At 38.9% G+C, this 14411-nt stretch overlaps 2 protein-coding genes and 1 long non-coding RNA gene across 3 annotated transcripts; 2 read left to right on the top strand and 1 right to left on the bottom strand.

Moving 5' to 3' along the window:
• Positions 1-2773: 2773 nt before the first annotated feature.
• Positions 2774-3228, bottom strand: LOC128195905 (uncharacterized). The gene is made up of 2 exons (XR_008247757.1): positions 3189-3228; positions 2774-3098 (listed from the first exon to the last, which is right to left on the bottom strand). It is a non-coding gene; the product is annotated as an uncharacterized LOC128195905 (long non-coding RNA).
• A 1825-nt stretch (positions 3229-5053) lies between these two features.
• LOC128195859 (protein FAR1-RELATED SEQUENCE 5-like) lies at positions 5054-7865 on the top strand. Its single transcript, XM_052874554.1, has 3 exons — positions 5054-5157; positions 5248-7456; positions 7761-7865. The coding sequence occupies exons 1-3, from the start codon at positions 5054-5056 to the stop codon at positions 7863-7865; spliced, it is 2418 nt and encodes an 805-aa protein (XP_052730514.1).
• Positions 7866-12587: 4722 nt separating this feature from the next.
• LOC108325829 (uncharacterized) lies at positions 12588-14403 on the top strand. The gene has a single exon (XM_017558910.2). The coding sequence runs from the start codon at positions 12832-12834 to the stop codon at positions 14233-14235; it is 1404 nt and encodes a 467-aa protein (XP_017414399.1). The 5' UTR covers positions 12588-12831; the 3' UTR covers positions 14236-14403.
• The last annotated feature ends 8 nt before the right edge of the window (positions 14404-14411 follow it).

The following is a 14411-nucleotide window of genomic DNA, read 5'->3' as shown; positions in this document are numbered from 1 at the left end:
GAGTGAGAGTGCTGAAAAAAGGGCCTGGTAATCGTTTACAGCAACCCTGTAAACGATTACCCGAGAGAAATTGGGAATTTGTACAGAAAGTCCAACACAGGTACGCAGTCAGATGAACACAGGTCACCATTGGACAGAAAACTGACTTGTAGGCACTTCTGGACCTGTCTGAGGCTTGTGGAGGTGTTCCAGTGGTGGGAGAGGGTGGATGGTGATGTGATGTGAGGCCAAGGAGGGTGGGGTGACCCCTCATGACTTGGGGGAGCAAGCTGTGCAAGGAATGAGTGAGAGTGCTGAAAAATGGGGCTGGTAATCGTTTACAGCATCCCTGTAAACGATTACCCGAGAGAAATTGCCAATTTGTACAGAAAGTCCAACACAGGTACTCAGTCAGATGAACACAGGTCACCATTCGACAGAAAACTGACTTTTATGCTAATCTGGACCCGTCTGAGGCTTGTGGAGGTGTTCCAGAGGTGGGAGAGGGTGGATGGTGATGTGATGTGAGGCCAAGGAGGGTGGGGTGACCCCTCATGACTTGGGGGAGCAAGCTGTGCAAGGAGTGAGTGAGAGTGCTGAAAAAAGGGGCTGGTAATCGTTTACAGCAACCCTGTAAACGATTACCCGAGAGAAATTGCCAATTTGTACAGAAAGTCCAACACAGGTACCCAGTCAGATGAACACAGGTCACCATTGGACAGAAAAGAGACTTTTATGCTAATCTGGACCTGTCTGAGGCTTGTGGAGGTGTTCCAGTGGTGGGAGAGGGTGGATGGTGATGTGATGTGAGGCCAAGGAGGGTGGGGTGACCCCTCATGACTTGGGGGAGCAAGCTGTGCAAGGAATGAGTGAGAGTGCTGAAAAATGGGGCTGGTAATCGTTTACAGCATCCCTGTAAACGATTACCCGAGAGAAATTGGGAATTTGTACAGAAAGTCCAACACAGGTACTCAGTCAGATGAACACAGGTCACCATTCGACAGAAAACTGACTTGTAGGCACTTATGGACCTGTCTGAGGCTTGTGGAGGTGTTCCAGTGGTGGGAGAGGGTGGATGGTGATGTGATGTGAGGCCAAGGAGGGTGGGGTGACCCCTCATGACTTGGGGGAGCAAGCTGTGCAAGGAATGAGTGAGAGTGCTGAAAAATGGGGCTGGTAATCGTTTACAGCATCCCTGTAAACGATTACCCGAGAGAAATTGCCAATTTGTACAGAAAGTCCAACACAGGTACTCAGTCAGATGAACACAGGTCACCATTCGACAGAAAACTGACTTTTATGCTAATCTGGACCCGTCTGAGGCTTGTGGAGGTGTTCCAGAGGTGGGAGAGGGTGGATGGTGATGTGATGTGAGGCCAAGGAGGGTGGGGTGACCCCTCATGACTTGGGGGAGCAAGCTGTGCAAGGAATGAGTGAGAGTGCTGAAAAATGGGGCTGGTAATCGTTTACAGCATCCCTGTAAACGATTACCCGAGAGAAATTGCCAATTTGTACAGAAAGTCCAACACAGGTACCCAGTCAGATTAACACAGGTCACCATTCGACAGAAAACTGACTTTTATGCTAATCTGGACCGGTCTGAGGCTTGTGGAGGTGTTCCAGAGGTGGGAGAGGGTGGATGGTGATGTGATGTGAGGCCAAGGAGTGTTATCCATGAAATAGTGTTAAAAGAGTCTTTTAGGCACCATTTTGTATGACATAATTAAATTCATTATAACACACCATTAATAGAGATTCAGTTACACAACATACACAACAAAATGATACATTGTACGTTTCAAATATTACAGTTATCCATGAAATAGTGTTAAAAGAGTGTTAAAAATGTGTTGTTGGAATATCGCGGTCGTTCAGTAAATAACCGAATAAAGTTGTCCATATATCCAGTTAGTGCATCAAAGATGTCCATATATCCAGTTAACCAGTAATATTGTTGTACAAAATAAAATTCAGAAATAACCACAAAGGTCTAACAACATAACCATTTATTGTAACCAAATCAGCGCCTATGCATTTAGTGAACGAGCGCTCTCTACACGTGACCGAGCGTTCGTTCTGTACAGTTGACCAAGCGTCCAGCGTTTTCGCCCATTTATTGTAACCAAATCAGCGCCTATGCATTTAGTGAACGAGCGCTCTCTACACGTGACCCAGCGTTCGTTCTGTACAGCTGACCGAGCGTGCAGCGTTTTCGCACATCACCCTGTCGCCCAGGACGCTCGTCACATAGCGAGCGCACGAACATTTCATAGCAAGCTGACGCTCGTCGCCCCCTGCACGCACAAGAGGACGGTCGTCCACAGAAGATCAAGTCCACGCTCGATAAGCTAGTGGACGCTCGTCCATACGTCAGTCGCTGGCACATGGACGGTCGTTTAAAGGTCGTGCAGACGCTGGACCAGATGGACGCTCGTCCAGACGCTCATCCAGAAGGACGGTCGTCCACATGTGGACGCTCGTGCAGACGCTCATCCAGAAGGACGCTCGTCCAGAAGATCGTACAGAAGTGGACGCTCGTCCATAAAATTGGACGCTCCTCCATAAAATTGGACGCTCCTCCAGAAAATTGGACGCTCCTCCAGAAAATTGGACGCTCCTCCAGAAAATTGGACGCTCGTGGTGGTGTACAAAACCAAATTGCATAAATAACCACTTGTATTGTTGTAGAAAACCAATTCAATAAATAACCGAATAAAGTTGTCCATAAAGTTAAACACTTTTAATTTTCACGAAATGAACTTCATATAAAACTTATAACATAACGAACATTACATAAGCACTTAATGCAACAACAAATTGATCAACATAAGTTAAGTAGTTCACAAATTTTTCTAAATAACACATCCATGTGACCACGCACAATATTCGACAACAAACAACAACGATAAATCTGAAATACAGGCAAGGAAATTATGAAAGTTTTAACATAGGCCATTTATATTGTTCTTCTTTCATCCAGTGCCTTGAGGTTTTTGAAGAGGTGGAATCAATTTCGATAGAATGTCATCAACGGAGCGTGTTGGAGGCTTGTTGGTATCAATTGGTATTGATAGACGTACTAGGTCATCAGTTGGGCCCCCAATATCACTTCCAAAAACCTGCACAATCCGAGAGTATCATTTAAAGTCATAGAAAAGTTTACAACATATATAATAGTACAATAGAAAATTGTTCACCAAAATCTTTACCTTGACAATATTCCTCAGAGTTATGTTAAGATAGTATGTTCCACGTATTGGTGAAAAAATTGAAACCTGTAGAAATATTATTGGCGGAATCCATATTTTTATGTGGGAATATAAGGTCAATAGCTAAGTGTTAATGAAAATGAAATATACTTACATCTTGTAGGATTATCACACTTCCAACTTTTAAGTGTATGCCTATTTCAGGATGATCAATGGCCTTGTGGTGAACACTTGCTTTTACAGTCCCTGTTGGATCCTGTTAAGAAAGAGGTTCATTTATCAGAATTATATTTGAAGCTGGTCGTCAAAGTAAATATACATCAACCTACCCGAATTGTTATTTTCATGTCACCCAATCCGTTATGTTCACAAGCTTTAACAATACATCGCAACAACGATAACTTACAAGTTCCTCTCAATGAATCAAGGGTTGAGATATGCTCAACCTCATGTTTAATCAACAATTCTGCAAATGAAATAACTATTTCGATAATCTTCCTAAAATAGCAAATTACAAAAAAACTATGAACATCAACTCCCAATTAGGTTTTTACCGTGGATGTCAATGAATTTTTCAGCCCATAACCATGCATTGGAAGTGAAGTCACGATCAAAACTAGCTTTAGCTATGTCACTCAAAAATTCTTGTGTTGGAATGTTTTCATTCACTTGTCGGTTAAGCATAGCTGCCTCAATGACACCAGCAGGGCCCGGGATGACAGTGTCATTAGAGTTGCAACGGCGAATAAAACTATCAAGATCACTTTCATCAATATCAAGTTCTTCCCATGGCTCCATTGCTCTCGGTTGCTGTTCACACAAAAAAAATGTACAAAAAATATGAAGTTCACCAAACTAGAACCATGTATTCCCTAAATCGTATGAAGTGTGCATGAGAAAAACACAAAATTTCAGAGGATGTATGCACCAAAAGTAACCCTAACAATGGGGGAAATTTCAAAATCGGGGAGACAAGAACGAAGGTCGGTGTTGTTCTTCTCAAAATTAAAAAAATGAAGAGGATGTGGCAATAAGCACATATAATCCAGAACCAAACAATTAATTGGGGGTGACGAAAATGAAGCATTAAAATTGGGCATACCAGCAAGGAAGCGCAAATATTGTGCCGTTGCAGTGAAATGTTTCGTATTCCTATCCAACCAGAGGGTTTAATAAGACAATTCTGCAATTACATAAATGCCCTTAAGAAACATTAAATGTGATTGCTTGTGATAGAAGTCATGCAATCACTGTCTATTTAATGTCTCTGCCAAAACTTAATGACCCACACACTTTTCTGGTTTTATGATTGAAATAAAAGGTAGAGACAATGTTGTTCCCAACAAAATAAAGTTCAAACCCAACCATAAACCCTAATATTGGTAGCAGACGAGATGACCGAATGGGGAGAGCTGAGACTCATTTATTGAAGTGCATTAATCTCAACAACCATTGCAGTTTTATTGAATAGGTAAGTTATTACAACTTTCCATTCAAAGTAAGAAACATTTACAGCTGGCCAGAAGGTTGTTCACTGCCTTTATTGTTGGGAAATGATCTTTGTCATCTTCTTTGTGTTTGTCATATTGTTCTTAGTGTCATCTTTGAATTTATACCCCCTTTGAATGCATACACATGGTACAATGGTGTGTAATGTTCGGTGTGACAGATAGCATTGCATAGTGGACGTTTGAAAAGATTTAACGTTACAGTAAATGGTTGTTTCCTCATTGGTATGTGGTTATTTGTTAAACTGGTTATGGACGTATAGAAAAGTACTAACTTAAATTAATGAAGGACGATATTAATTAGTCCAATAATGAACAATAAAAGGTTAACTGAATGAATGTGCTTAAACAAAGTCCATGGACATTATACATGCATATTTGGATGATAATGACATTGTTGATCAACATTTGAATACATTTTTGGATGAAGTTGACATTGATGACCAACATTTATTGCTGCAGTAAGTGGTTATTTGTTCATTGATATGTGAATATTTATTTAAATGGTTATGGACATATAAAAAATTCATTTTTTTATTTCATAAATGTAGGAAAATCAGGTACATGGATCATACAAATACATCTTTGGATGATATTGAAAATGATGACCAACACGAAAAAGCACAAGAAGAATTAAATGAAGACAATGTTCAACCTCTCTCAATCGCTCCAACAATTGGAATGGTTTTTGAAACTGTTAATGAAGTCAAGTTATTTTATAGACAATATGCAATATCAAAGGGTTTTGGAATTCGTACAAGGAGTTCAAGGAAGAACAACAAGAACGAATTATGTTACTTCATGATGGTGTGTTCTAGGGCTGGAAAATATGTCTCTGCCATTCAAAATCAAATGATTGGACGTCCAACATGTGCTAATGACTGTTCAGCTCGAATGATTGTATCAAAAAGAGATGATAAATGGTACATTTCAGGATTTGATGATGTACATAGTCATGATCTTAGTCCAACAAAGTCCAGATTGTTCCGAGGCAATAAAAGAATGAATCTCAACGTCAAAAGAACTCTGGACTTGAATGCCGAAGCAGGAGTTAGGATTAACAAGAGTTTTCGGTCCTTGGTTTGTGCAAGTGGAGGTTATGAGAACATGGAGTTTGTCGAACACGATGTTAGAAATTATGTGGCCAAACAAAGAAGAGCCTTATCAAAAGATGGTGATGCTAAGACACTCTTAAATCATTTCTCTTCCATGAGAGAATTGAATAAGGATTTTTTTTACGAGATTGATGTGGATGACGACAACCGCATACTTAATGTGTTTTGGGCTGATGCACGAAGTAGGGCAGCTTGTGAGTATTTTGGTGATGTCATTTCTTTTGACACAACATACTTAACGAATAAGTACGACATGCCATTTGCTCCTTTCGTTGGTGTTAACCATCATGGCCAGTCTATATTGTTAGGTTGTGGTTTGTTATGTTCAGAGGACACAAATTCATTTGTTTGGCTATTTAATTCATGGCTTCGATGCATGTCCAATAGACCACCTGAAGGAATTGTTACGGATCAGTGCAAAGCAATGAAGAAAGCCATTTCTTTAGTGTTTCCTAACACTCGTCATAGGTGGTGCTTATGGCATATAATGAAAAAAATACCTGAGAAGTTACAGAGTTATGCAGCTTACAAAGATATCAAGCGCCAACTTAAGGAAGTTGTGTACAATTCTGATTCAGTTGAAAATTTTGTTTATGGATGGGAGAGGATGGTAACAACCTTTTCACTTCACAAGAATGAATGGCTTTCTTCACTTTACGAAGAACGTCAAATGTGGGTTCCTTGTTACTTGAGAAACAGTTTTTGGGCTGGCATGTCAACAACTCAAAGAAGCGAGAGCATGAATGCATTCTTTGATGGATATATTAACTCACGCACTACTCTTCAAGAATTTGTTAAACAATATGACAATGCACTACAACACAAGACAGAAAAAGAGACCCAAGCTGACTTCACATCATTAAACACAACTCTTCCATGCGGTTCACAATCACTCATAGAGCGCCAATTCCAAAAGCATTACACACATGCTAAGTTTGCAGAAATACAGTTAGAATTTAGAGGTAAAATTAATTGTTTCGTTGATGGCGTTGTGGTACAAGATAATTCGTCACTGTACAAGGTGATGGAGGACTTCATTCATAATGAAATAAGGGAAGAGAGGGCATTCATGGTTACATTTCAGCGAGACACAATGGATGTTAATTGCAGTTGTTTGCTTTTTGAGTTCAGGGGCATTATATGTAGACATTGTGTTTGTGTTTTGGCCCAAGAGCGAGTGATACAGGTTCCTGCTAAGTACATACTCAGAAGATGGTGTAAAAGTGTCCGCAGAAAACACACATATATTAGAGCAACATACAACAACAACGAAAAGGACCCACATATTGAACGGTATGATAACTTAATGAACACTTTTGGAAATATTGCTGAGATTGCTTGTGACTCAGTACACATGACACAATTATTGGTTGACAACCTTAGTTCATTTGTAAAGAAGCATGACCTACAAATTTCATCTTCACCATACGTCGACAACAATAGCCACATACAAGAAGAACACCTGTGTGATAGTAACATAGGCCATGATGTAGACACCACTACAAACACTGCTCAAATCCAAAGCCCCAAAAGTGTGAAGCGAAAGGGTCGACCTAAGACAAGAAGGTTGAAGTCAACAACTGAGACAATCAGAAGAAAGAAACCATCAACAAAAGGCACTAATCAAACATCCAATGCTATTGGTGTAAGTAATTATGTTATTAATTTTTACTGTGTTTAGTTGCAATAATCATTTCGTTATGTAAAAATTTCCAAACTAATGCAAGTTAAACTAACTTCATATCGACTACTCATAAAGGAAACAATTATGGACGTACCATATACAACATTGAGAAACAACAGTGATGTCACAGTCAACACACATTACACAACATCCAACTCAATTGGACCGGTAAGATTCAATTCTGATTTTATAATTTATTGATTTCACATTTAGTAAGTCCTGCATATATTTAGATGGCATTTTATACTCTTGTTCTGTCATGCAGGTATCAGGTGTGCAATCCACTGGGTTCATGTCACTGCTGACATCATTACACAATGACATGCAAAACACACAGTCGTCCACAACTAATATTGACAATGTGTTTTGAAATACAATATTCACATTTAGGATTCAATTCCTGACATGTATGTTGTTACATTTTTTTGGTGATGTCATTTGAAATATGTGGTGAACAACATATTTACAATCATTGGACACAAATGTTCTATTTATACTTTGCTAGTGATATCGATTTCCAGTATTCTGCTTTTGTACAAAATGTCTGAGACAAATAACCAGAAAATTGTACGTCAATAACCACTTACTGAACCAAATAATCAAACCAGTTAAAATGATCAAATAACTATTCTGCCAAATACCACTCCATTTGACCATATCACGCGATGCACATTAACTACTTAATCAAACCTTAATATCAAATGCACTGAAATGAGGTTGATCAATTTATTGTTGAACAAAATATGTGTGAGGACCAACCACAAGTTTTCAATCAAATAACCACTAACTGCTGCAAAAAGGCTGACCATTTAAAATGACCAAATTATTATTCTGCATAATACCATTCCTGGTACCAAAATATTGGGAACCACATTAACTTCTTACTCAACTGTTGCTATCAAATCACTTGAAATCAGTGATATCATTTTATTCTTGTACGCAATATCTGTTACAACCAACCACAAATTTTCAAACAAATAACCACTTACTGCAGCAAAAAATCTACAATATTGACTACAAAACTGTTTGAGTTATTGCTTATCTCTAATGATGCACATGGTTAATTCAATTGCCCTTATCAACAAAAACAACAGAAAAAGTTACGTATTCCCAAATCAAATTCAATCAACCAGGAAAAATAACATCTCAATAACAATTACAAATGCTTCATATATTCAACCTCTATTCATCAAAAAATACAAAGTTAACATAATTCAAAATGACATTTCAGTTTGGTAACAATATTTATCATTCCAACCTAATATTGTAAAATAAACAACTTCATAAACTATACAATGCGCCTATGATTTTTCCTATCTAATCTTGTCCAAGGGGTTTTCAGAATAACACTTCTAACACGCTTCCTAGGTTGAGCTTTTAAACGCGTGTACATGTCAGATTTTTCAGTATCCATCTCTGCATGACCTAAAATATCACCATCATTTTCAATGAAACATTTTCCAACAGCAGGTGTAACATCAAAAACATTCTCAGAATTGGACTTATCCACACGATCACCTTCAATCTCTGACTCTTTATTTGAATTTGACTTCCCAATAGATGATACTTGTACCTCATAATGTTCCTGTGAACTACTTGTCCCAAATTCATGAACTAACATGTCACACTTTTTATTCGAATTTGAATTCGTAACATCATCAAACTGTTGCCGCTTTTGTGCAACAACCATTGCCAGGTTGTCAACCATTTTCTCCAGCTTGCCAATGGATGCCTCTTGGTCAACAATGATAGCAACCAAAGCTTCATTTTCTGCCACAATATCAGCCATAGATCGCCTTTGGAAGTTCTCCTTCAATCCAGCATTGTGATGACCATCTAAGCCTTCTTTGACTATTTCAGAACACATCTCTTCATTGCTTACATATATCTCGGTAATCACCTATACAAAACAAAATAACCACAATAAACATATTAAAATCAATACAAATTAAAAAACATCCAATTGGTATAACACATATTAATTTAATCTCACTTCATTACACAGAAAGGCTTTCTCAATTTCTGCTTCACCAACTTTAACATGTATCCAATGAAGGATTCTAGGTAAACAACTATTTGTTTTAGCCAACTTCTTCTGACCGTACAAAACATGTTCCATTGCCCAGATCTGTTACATACAAACTTCAATTTCAGAAAATTAACAATTGTAAGTTATAACACAATAACTTCTGTAACTAACATCAAAATATACCTGTAATGCAAATACACAACCAACCACATGACAGTGTGATCTGTTTTGTCTCTTTCCCACACACAGTGCAACATCACACAAACTAGAAACCAAATACTCATAAATAACACGCCCCCAGTTATATTTTCCAATACAGGATAAATCATCTAATAATTCAAATAAACCTAAGGGAACTTTTCCACCTCTATTTGGGAAGAAAAACTCACTCAACCCTAATAATAAATATAATCTACAAACATCACTTACTTCATCCCCTTTTATATGCTTTTGAATTTCTTCATAAACATTATGAACACTTACATCAATTGTGTCAAACAATCTCCTAGTATGACAATCAACTTCGTCTTTAAACAACTTAAACATCTCTCCATTAACCCTAACCCCTAAACCTAAACAAAGGTCTAACTTGGTGAATGGAATAAAGACAGACCTAACTTCAAACCCGCCCCTCCTCTCTGACCATCTACTACACAATTCTAAAAGTAGTGTCCTACTCATTTTGGCATCCACATCAATGGAAAATAGCCATGCAAAAGGAGTTGTTTGTATCAATGTCTTTTGCACATCTGTTAATAATGTGTTCACATGTGCCAAGTATTTTGTCCTGCATGAATGCCGTACATAAACCTATACATCAAAGTATACAATTGAATAAGTCAGACAAAGCATTTCACCAAATTAATTTTAAAAACATAATAAATCATCATGTGTATTCAAACCTGTTTCTCCATAATGACTCTTCCAACTATCTCTATGGTTTGTACTGAATGTCCATAAAATAAACAAGTTAGACTTCAAGCCATAAAGGATAGAAAATTAAAAATCATGTCTGTCATTCATCAAATATCGTTTCAACCTACCAATTTATTAACCTAATTATATCAAACATTCTACAAAAAGACAAGATAAAAAATAAAATAGTGGTAATAATGATTGTGTGGATAGTAGGAAAGCATTAAATACTCTGTGGAAGGGAATACATACATTTGTCATACGGTAATCATGCAATCTTCAAGTTCACGAACATTTGTAAAATCTAACTCCTGCATCAATTGTCATAGGGTAATACATGCAAAACAATTAATTTCGTAAGAGCTGATTCCACAAGGACACTAGAAACAGAAAAAATGGAGAAACAAACTTTTGGTGTTAATCAACCACTTAGCTCTATGAAAGAATAACCTATATTTAAATTCATAAATTAGATGAAACTATTCTCTACATAAAATCCAAGGAGTTATAAATAACAGTGGCCAAACACCATATACAAACCACAAACAACATAATCACGCAATATATCTAGGGGTAAACAGGGCACAATGCAAAATGCTAATACAACTGACCAAGAAAGGGCAACCTAGTAGTGATAGAAAAAAAATATATGTGATGGATTCCAAAGAAAATTTATCACTCAGTAAAAAACAGTGGATGCAGGTAAATAACATATACAATACATAAATTAAAAATAAAATGGTGCCACAAGCAAATGTATGAAAAATTCAGGACACCTTAAACTGATGTTCAACTCTCATGACAATATTTCCCTTTTTCTAACTCAAAAAAAATATCATCAAACAGATAATAATGAAGGAACACAGAGGGAGCCAATGCAGCATGGACAGGGAGTTTTCGGACTATAACAAAAAGGGGAATCATTTCAATCAGTTCATGGGAAGTAGCTCCAGCATTGGCGCGAAGACAGTTAGAAACGTTTGCGTTGCATTTCGTGCTGCTGCTGAGCAGAATAACTGTGCTGGGTAGTTGCCATTTTGCAAACTATTCCAATCACTAATCCCTCTGATTTCGTGGAACTTTTTCACTCTGTAGCTCTCCATCGACACTACCCTTTTTCCATTTCTTGTAATCATCTCACACTTTATCCATTTATTGCAATATTCCGTTTTGCAAATAAGCAAACCAAGCCCAAAAACACTAAGGACACTAAATAATCCTACAGGTTTGCCCAATCCAGAATTTTATCTCTCACGACATTTCCCCCTTTAGTCTAGGGTTTCCGATAAAATACCAAAAATAAAAACAAAGATAGACAAATTCTGAGAAAAGAACAAAGGAACAACAGTATCATACTTTATATTATTCAAACGGTACAAAGGGGAGAAATAAGAAAGGGGACAAACCTTCCGCGCTCCACATCGATCACGTCCGGTACGAACTTTGCCTTCGGCTACACCTTCGCTGGTACAAACTTTTCCATAATAAGACGAGCCTCCGGTGGCAGCAATGGAGTAGGGTTTGTGTTTTCTCCCTCGATCTCTCTGGTTCTCTCGTTATCTCTCGTTCTCTCTCAATCCTAACCCTAGCTCGAAATTTCGAAATTTGAAATCCCACACACGATCCTAAGCCAGCAAGTTAACTCGAGCGTTTCGAAATTTGAAATCCCACACACAGATCCTAAGCCACACAGTGAAACGCAACGTTTCATTTAACTTTTTTACCTGCCAACTCAGCACCAGCCCATAATGTCAAATGACCAAGCTATCCTTCACGATGTTGACAGTTTTCGGGGCCCACCGCGTGTCAAATGAATGTTATTTGGTTTAACCGTGTCAAAGAATCATTTTTGTTATAAAAATTTAATTGCATAAAATAAAACCAAAGTTAAAGAGAGAGAAAGAGACAGCGCGCGCACATAGTAAGATTTTATGGTTTTAGTTTTATGGTATCATATCATTGTTGGCGCTTTGAAACGGCACATACAACATAAGTCGGCGTGGCGTGGCGTGGCGTGAGTCCCCCAATTTTAGCACAAAACCTGTGGGTTGGTTAAACCCTCACTCCAACCCAACCACAAAACCATGGGCAGTTTTCTTTTCTCTCTTTTTCATCAACAAAACCAGTTGCTTCAAAACCCAATGTATCAGTACACTCTCTTATATTATCTTTACCCTTCTCTTTCCCCGACAACACAATCTATCATCAACTCCTATGTAATCCCATACTAAACTGCTGTTTCACTTTCTGTCCTTCCTTCTCTCTCACATCATCTTCTTCCACCTTTTCTTTTCCTTTCTTCAACTATTCGATTAAGGGTAAGCGCATTTCTTCCAAAGTTTGTAGCTTTTGCTTGTTTTGTTGAGTTTTCAAGAGCTGGGGTTTCTTGTTGATGGAACCCAATGGGCTAGGCGCGGGAATGTTCTCTGGGTTGGTGGGAGTGGAGAACTCTTTGCCTCCGCAGCAACAGCAAAACCCTCACCATTTGCAAAACCACCCCCAGATGGTTCCCTATGGCCCACACCACGACACTGATCCACATCATCAGCATCATAATCAATCGATCAAACAAGGGTACCCTCAATATTCTTCGGTCAAGACCAAACAACAGCAACAAAGTGCCCTCAGTGACGATGATGATGACACCTCGGACCCCAAGAAGAAGATGTCGCTGTGGCAGAGAATGAAGTGGACTGACACCATGGTGAGGCTTTTGATAATGGCGGTTTATTACATTGGTGATGAGGGTGGCTCAGAAGGGACTGATAAGAAGAAGTCCTCGGGTATGCTGCAGAAGAAAGGGAAGTGGAAGTCGGTGTCGCGGGCTATGATGGAGAAAGGGTTCTATGTTTCTCCTCAACAGTGTGAGGATAAGTTCAATGACTTGAACAAGAGGTATAAGAGGGTGAATGATATTCTCGGGAAGGGAACTGCTTGCAGGGTTGTGGAGAATCAGAGTTTGTTGGAGACGATGGAGTTGTCATCAAAGATGAAAGAGGAGGTTAAGAAGTTGCTCAATTCCAAACATTTGTTCTTCAGGGAAATGTGTGCTTACCATAATAGTTGTGGTCATGTGAATAACAATGCTCCACAGCAAGGAGAGACCGGGGGTGAGGTGTCTCAGTCTCAGGCTCAGGCTCAGGCTCAGGCTCAAGTACAGCCTCAGCAGCAGCAACAGCCTCCGCAGCAGCAACAACAGCAACAGCAACGTTGTTTTCATTCATCAGAGGTGGGGAATTTGGGGGGTTTGAGGATGTTGAAAATGGGAAATGGGGAAGAGAATGATGATGATTCGGATGAGGATGATGAGTCTGAGGATGATTCGGATGAGGAGGAAGATGATTCAGGAGAAGGTGGTTCAAGGGGTCATGTGGGGCATGGACATGAAGATATGGAGGATGATAATGATGGAAGGTCAATGAGGAAGAAGGCAAGGAAAGTGAGGGGAGTTGGTGTGTCAGCAGTGATGATGCAGCAACTGAATGCTGAGGTGAGTGGTGTGTTCCAAGATGGGGGTAGGAGTGCTTGGGAGAAGAAGCAATGGATGAGGAGCAGGATACTGCAGTTGGAGGAGCAGCAATTGAGCTATCAGAGTCAATCATATGAGTTGGAGAAACAAAGGTTGAAATGGGCAAGGTTTAGCAGCAAGAAGGAGAGGGAAATGGAGAGAGCCAAACTTGAAAATGAACGAAGGAGGCTTGAGAATGATAGAATGGTTTTGCTCATTCGACAGAAGGAGCTTGAGCTGATGAGTCTTCAACACCAACAACAGCAACAACAACATTCTTCTACTTAGATCTAGGGGTGATGATTTTGCTGTGGTTAGTTGTATGATAGAGGAAGCTATGGTATACAAAAGTTGTAGATTAGGCCTGTAGGGGAAACTAGTTGTTCTCGTTTTGTGGTACTTGTGAAGTTAGTTCTTATTAACGAAAATCTAAATACCCTTTTGTGGATTTTTACACATGTTTT

Source organism: Vigna angularis, chromosome 3, assembly GCF_016808095.1.
Source record: "Vigna angularis cultivar LongXiaoDou No.4 chromosome 3, ASM1680809v1, whole genome shotgun sequence".
Lineage (NCBI taxonomy): Eukaryota > Viridiplantae > Streptophyta > Magnoliopsida > Fabales > Fabaceae > Vigna > Vigna angularis.
This window is presented reverse-complemented; position numbering and strand designations above follow the sequence as displayed.

Coding starts and splice junctions, on each gene's coding strand:
- LOC108325829 (XM_017558910.2), top strand. CDS start 12,832: ATGGAACCCAATGGGCTAGGCGCGGGAATGTTCTCTGGGTTGGTGGGA.
- LOC128195859 (XM_052874554.1), top strand. CDS start 5,054: ATGGACATTATACATGCATATTTGGATGATAATGACATTGTTGATCAA. Junction 5,158..5,247: donor GACCAACATTTATTGCTGCA/GTAAGTGGTTAT, acceptor TCATAAATGTAG/GAAAATCAGGTACATGGATC. Junction 7,457..7,760: donor AAACATCCAATGCTATTGGT/GTAAGTAATTAT, acceptor TCTGTCATGCAG/GTATCAGGTGTGCAATCCAC.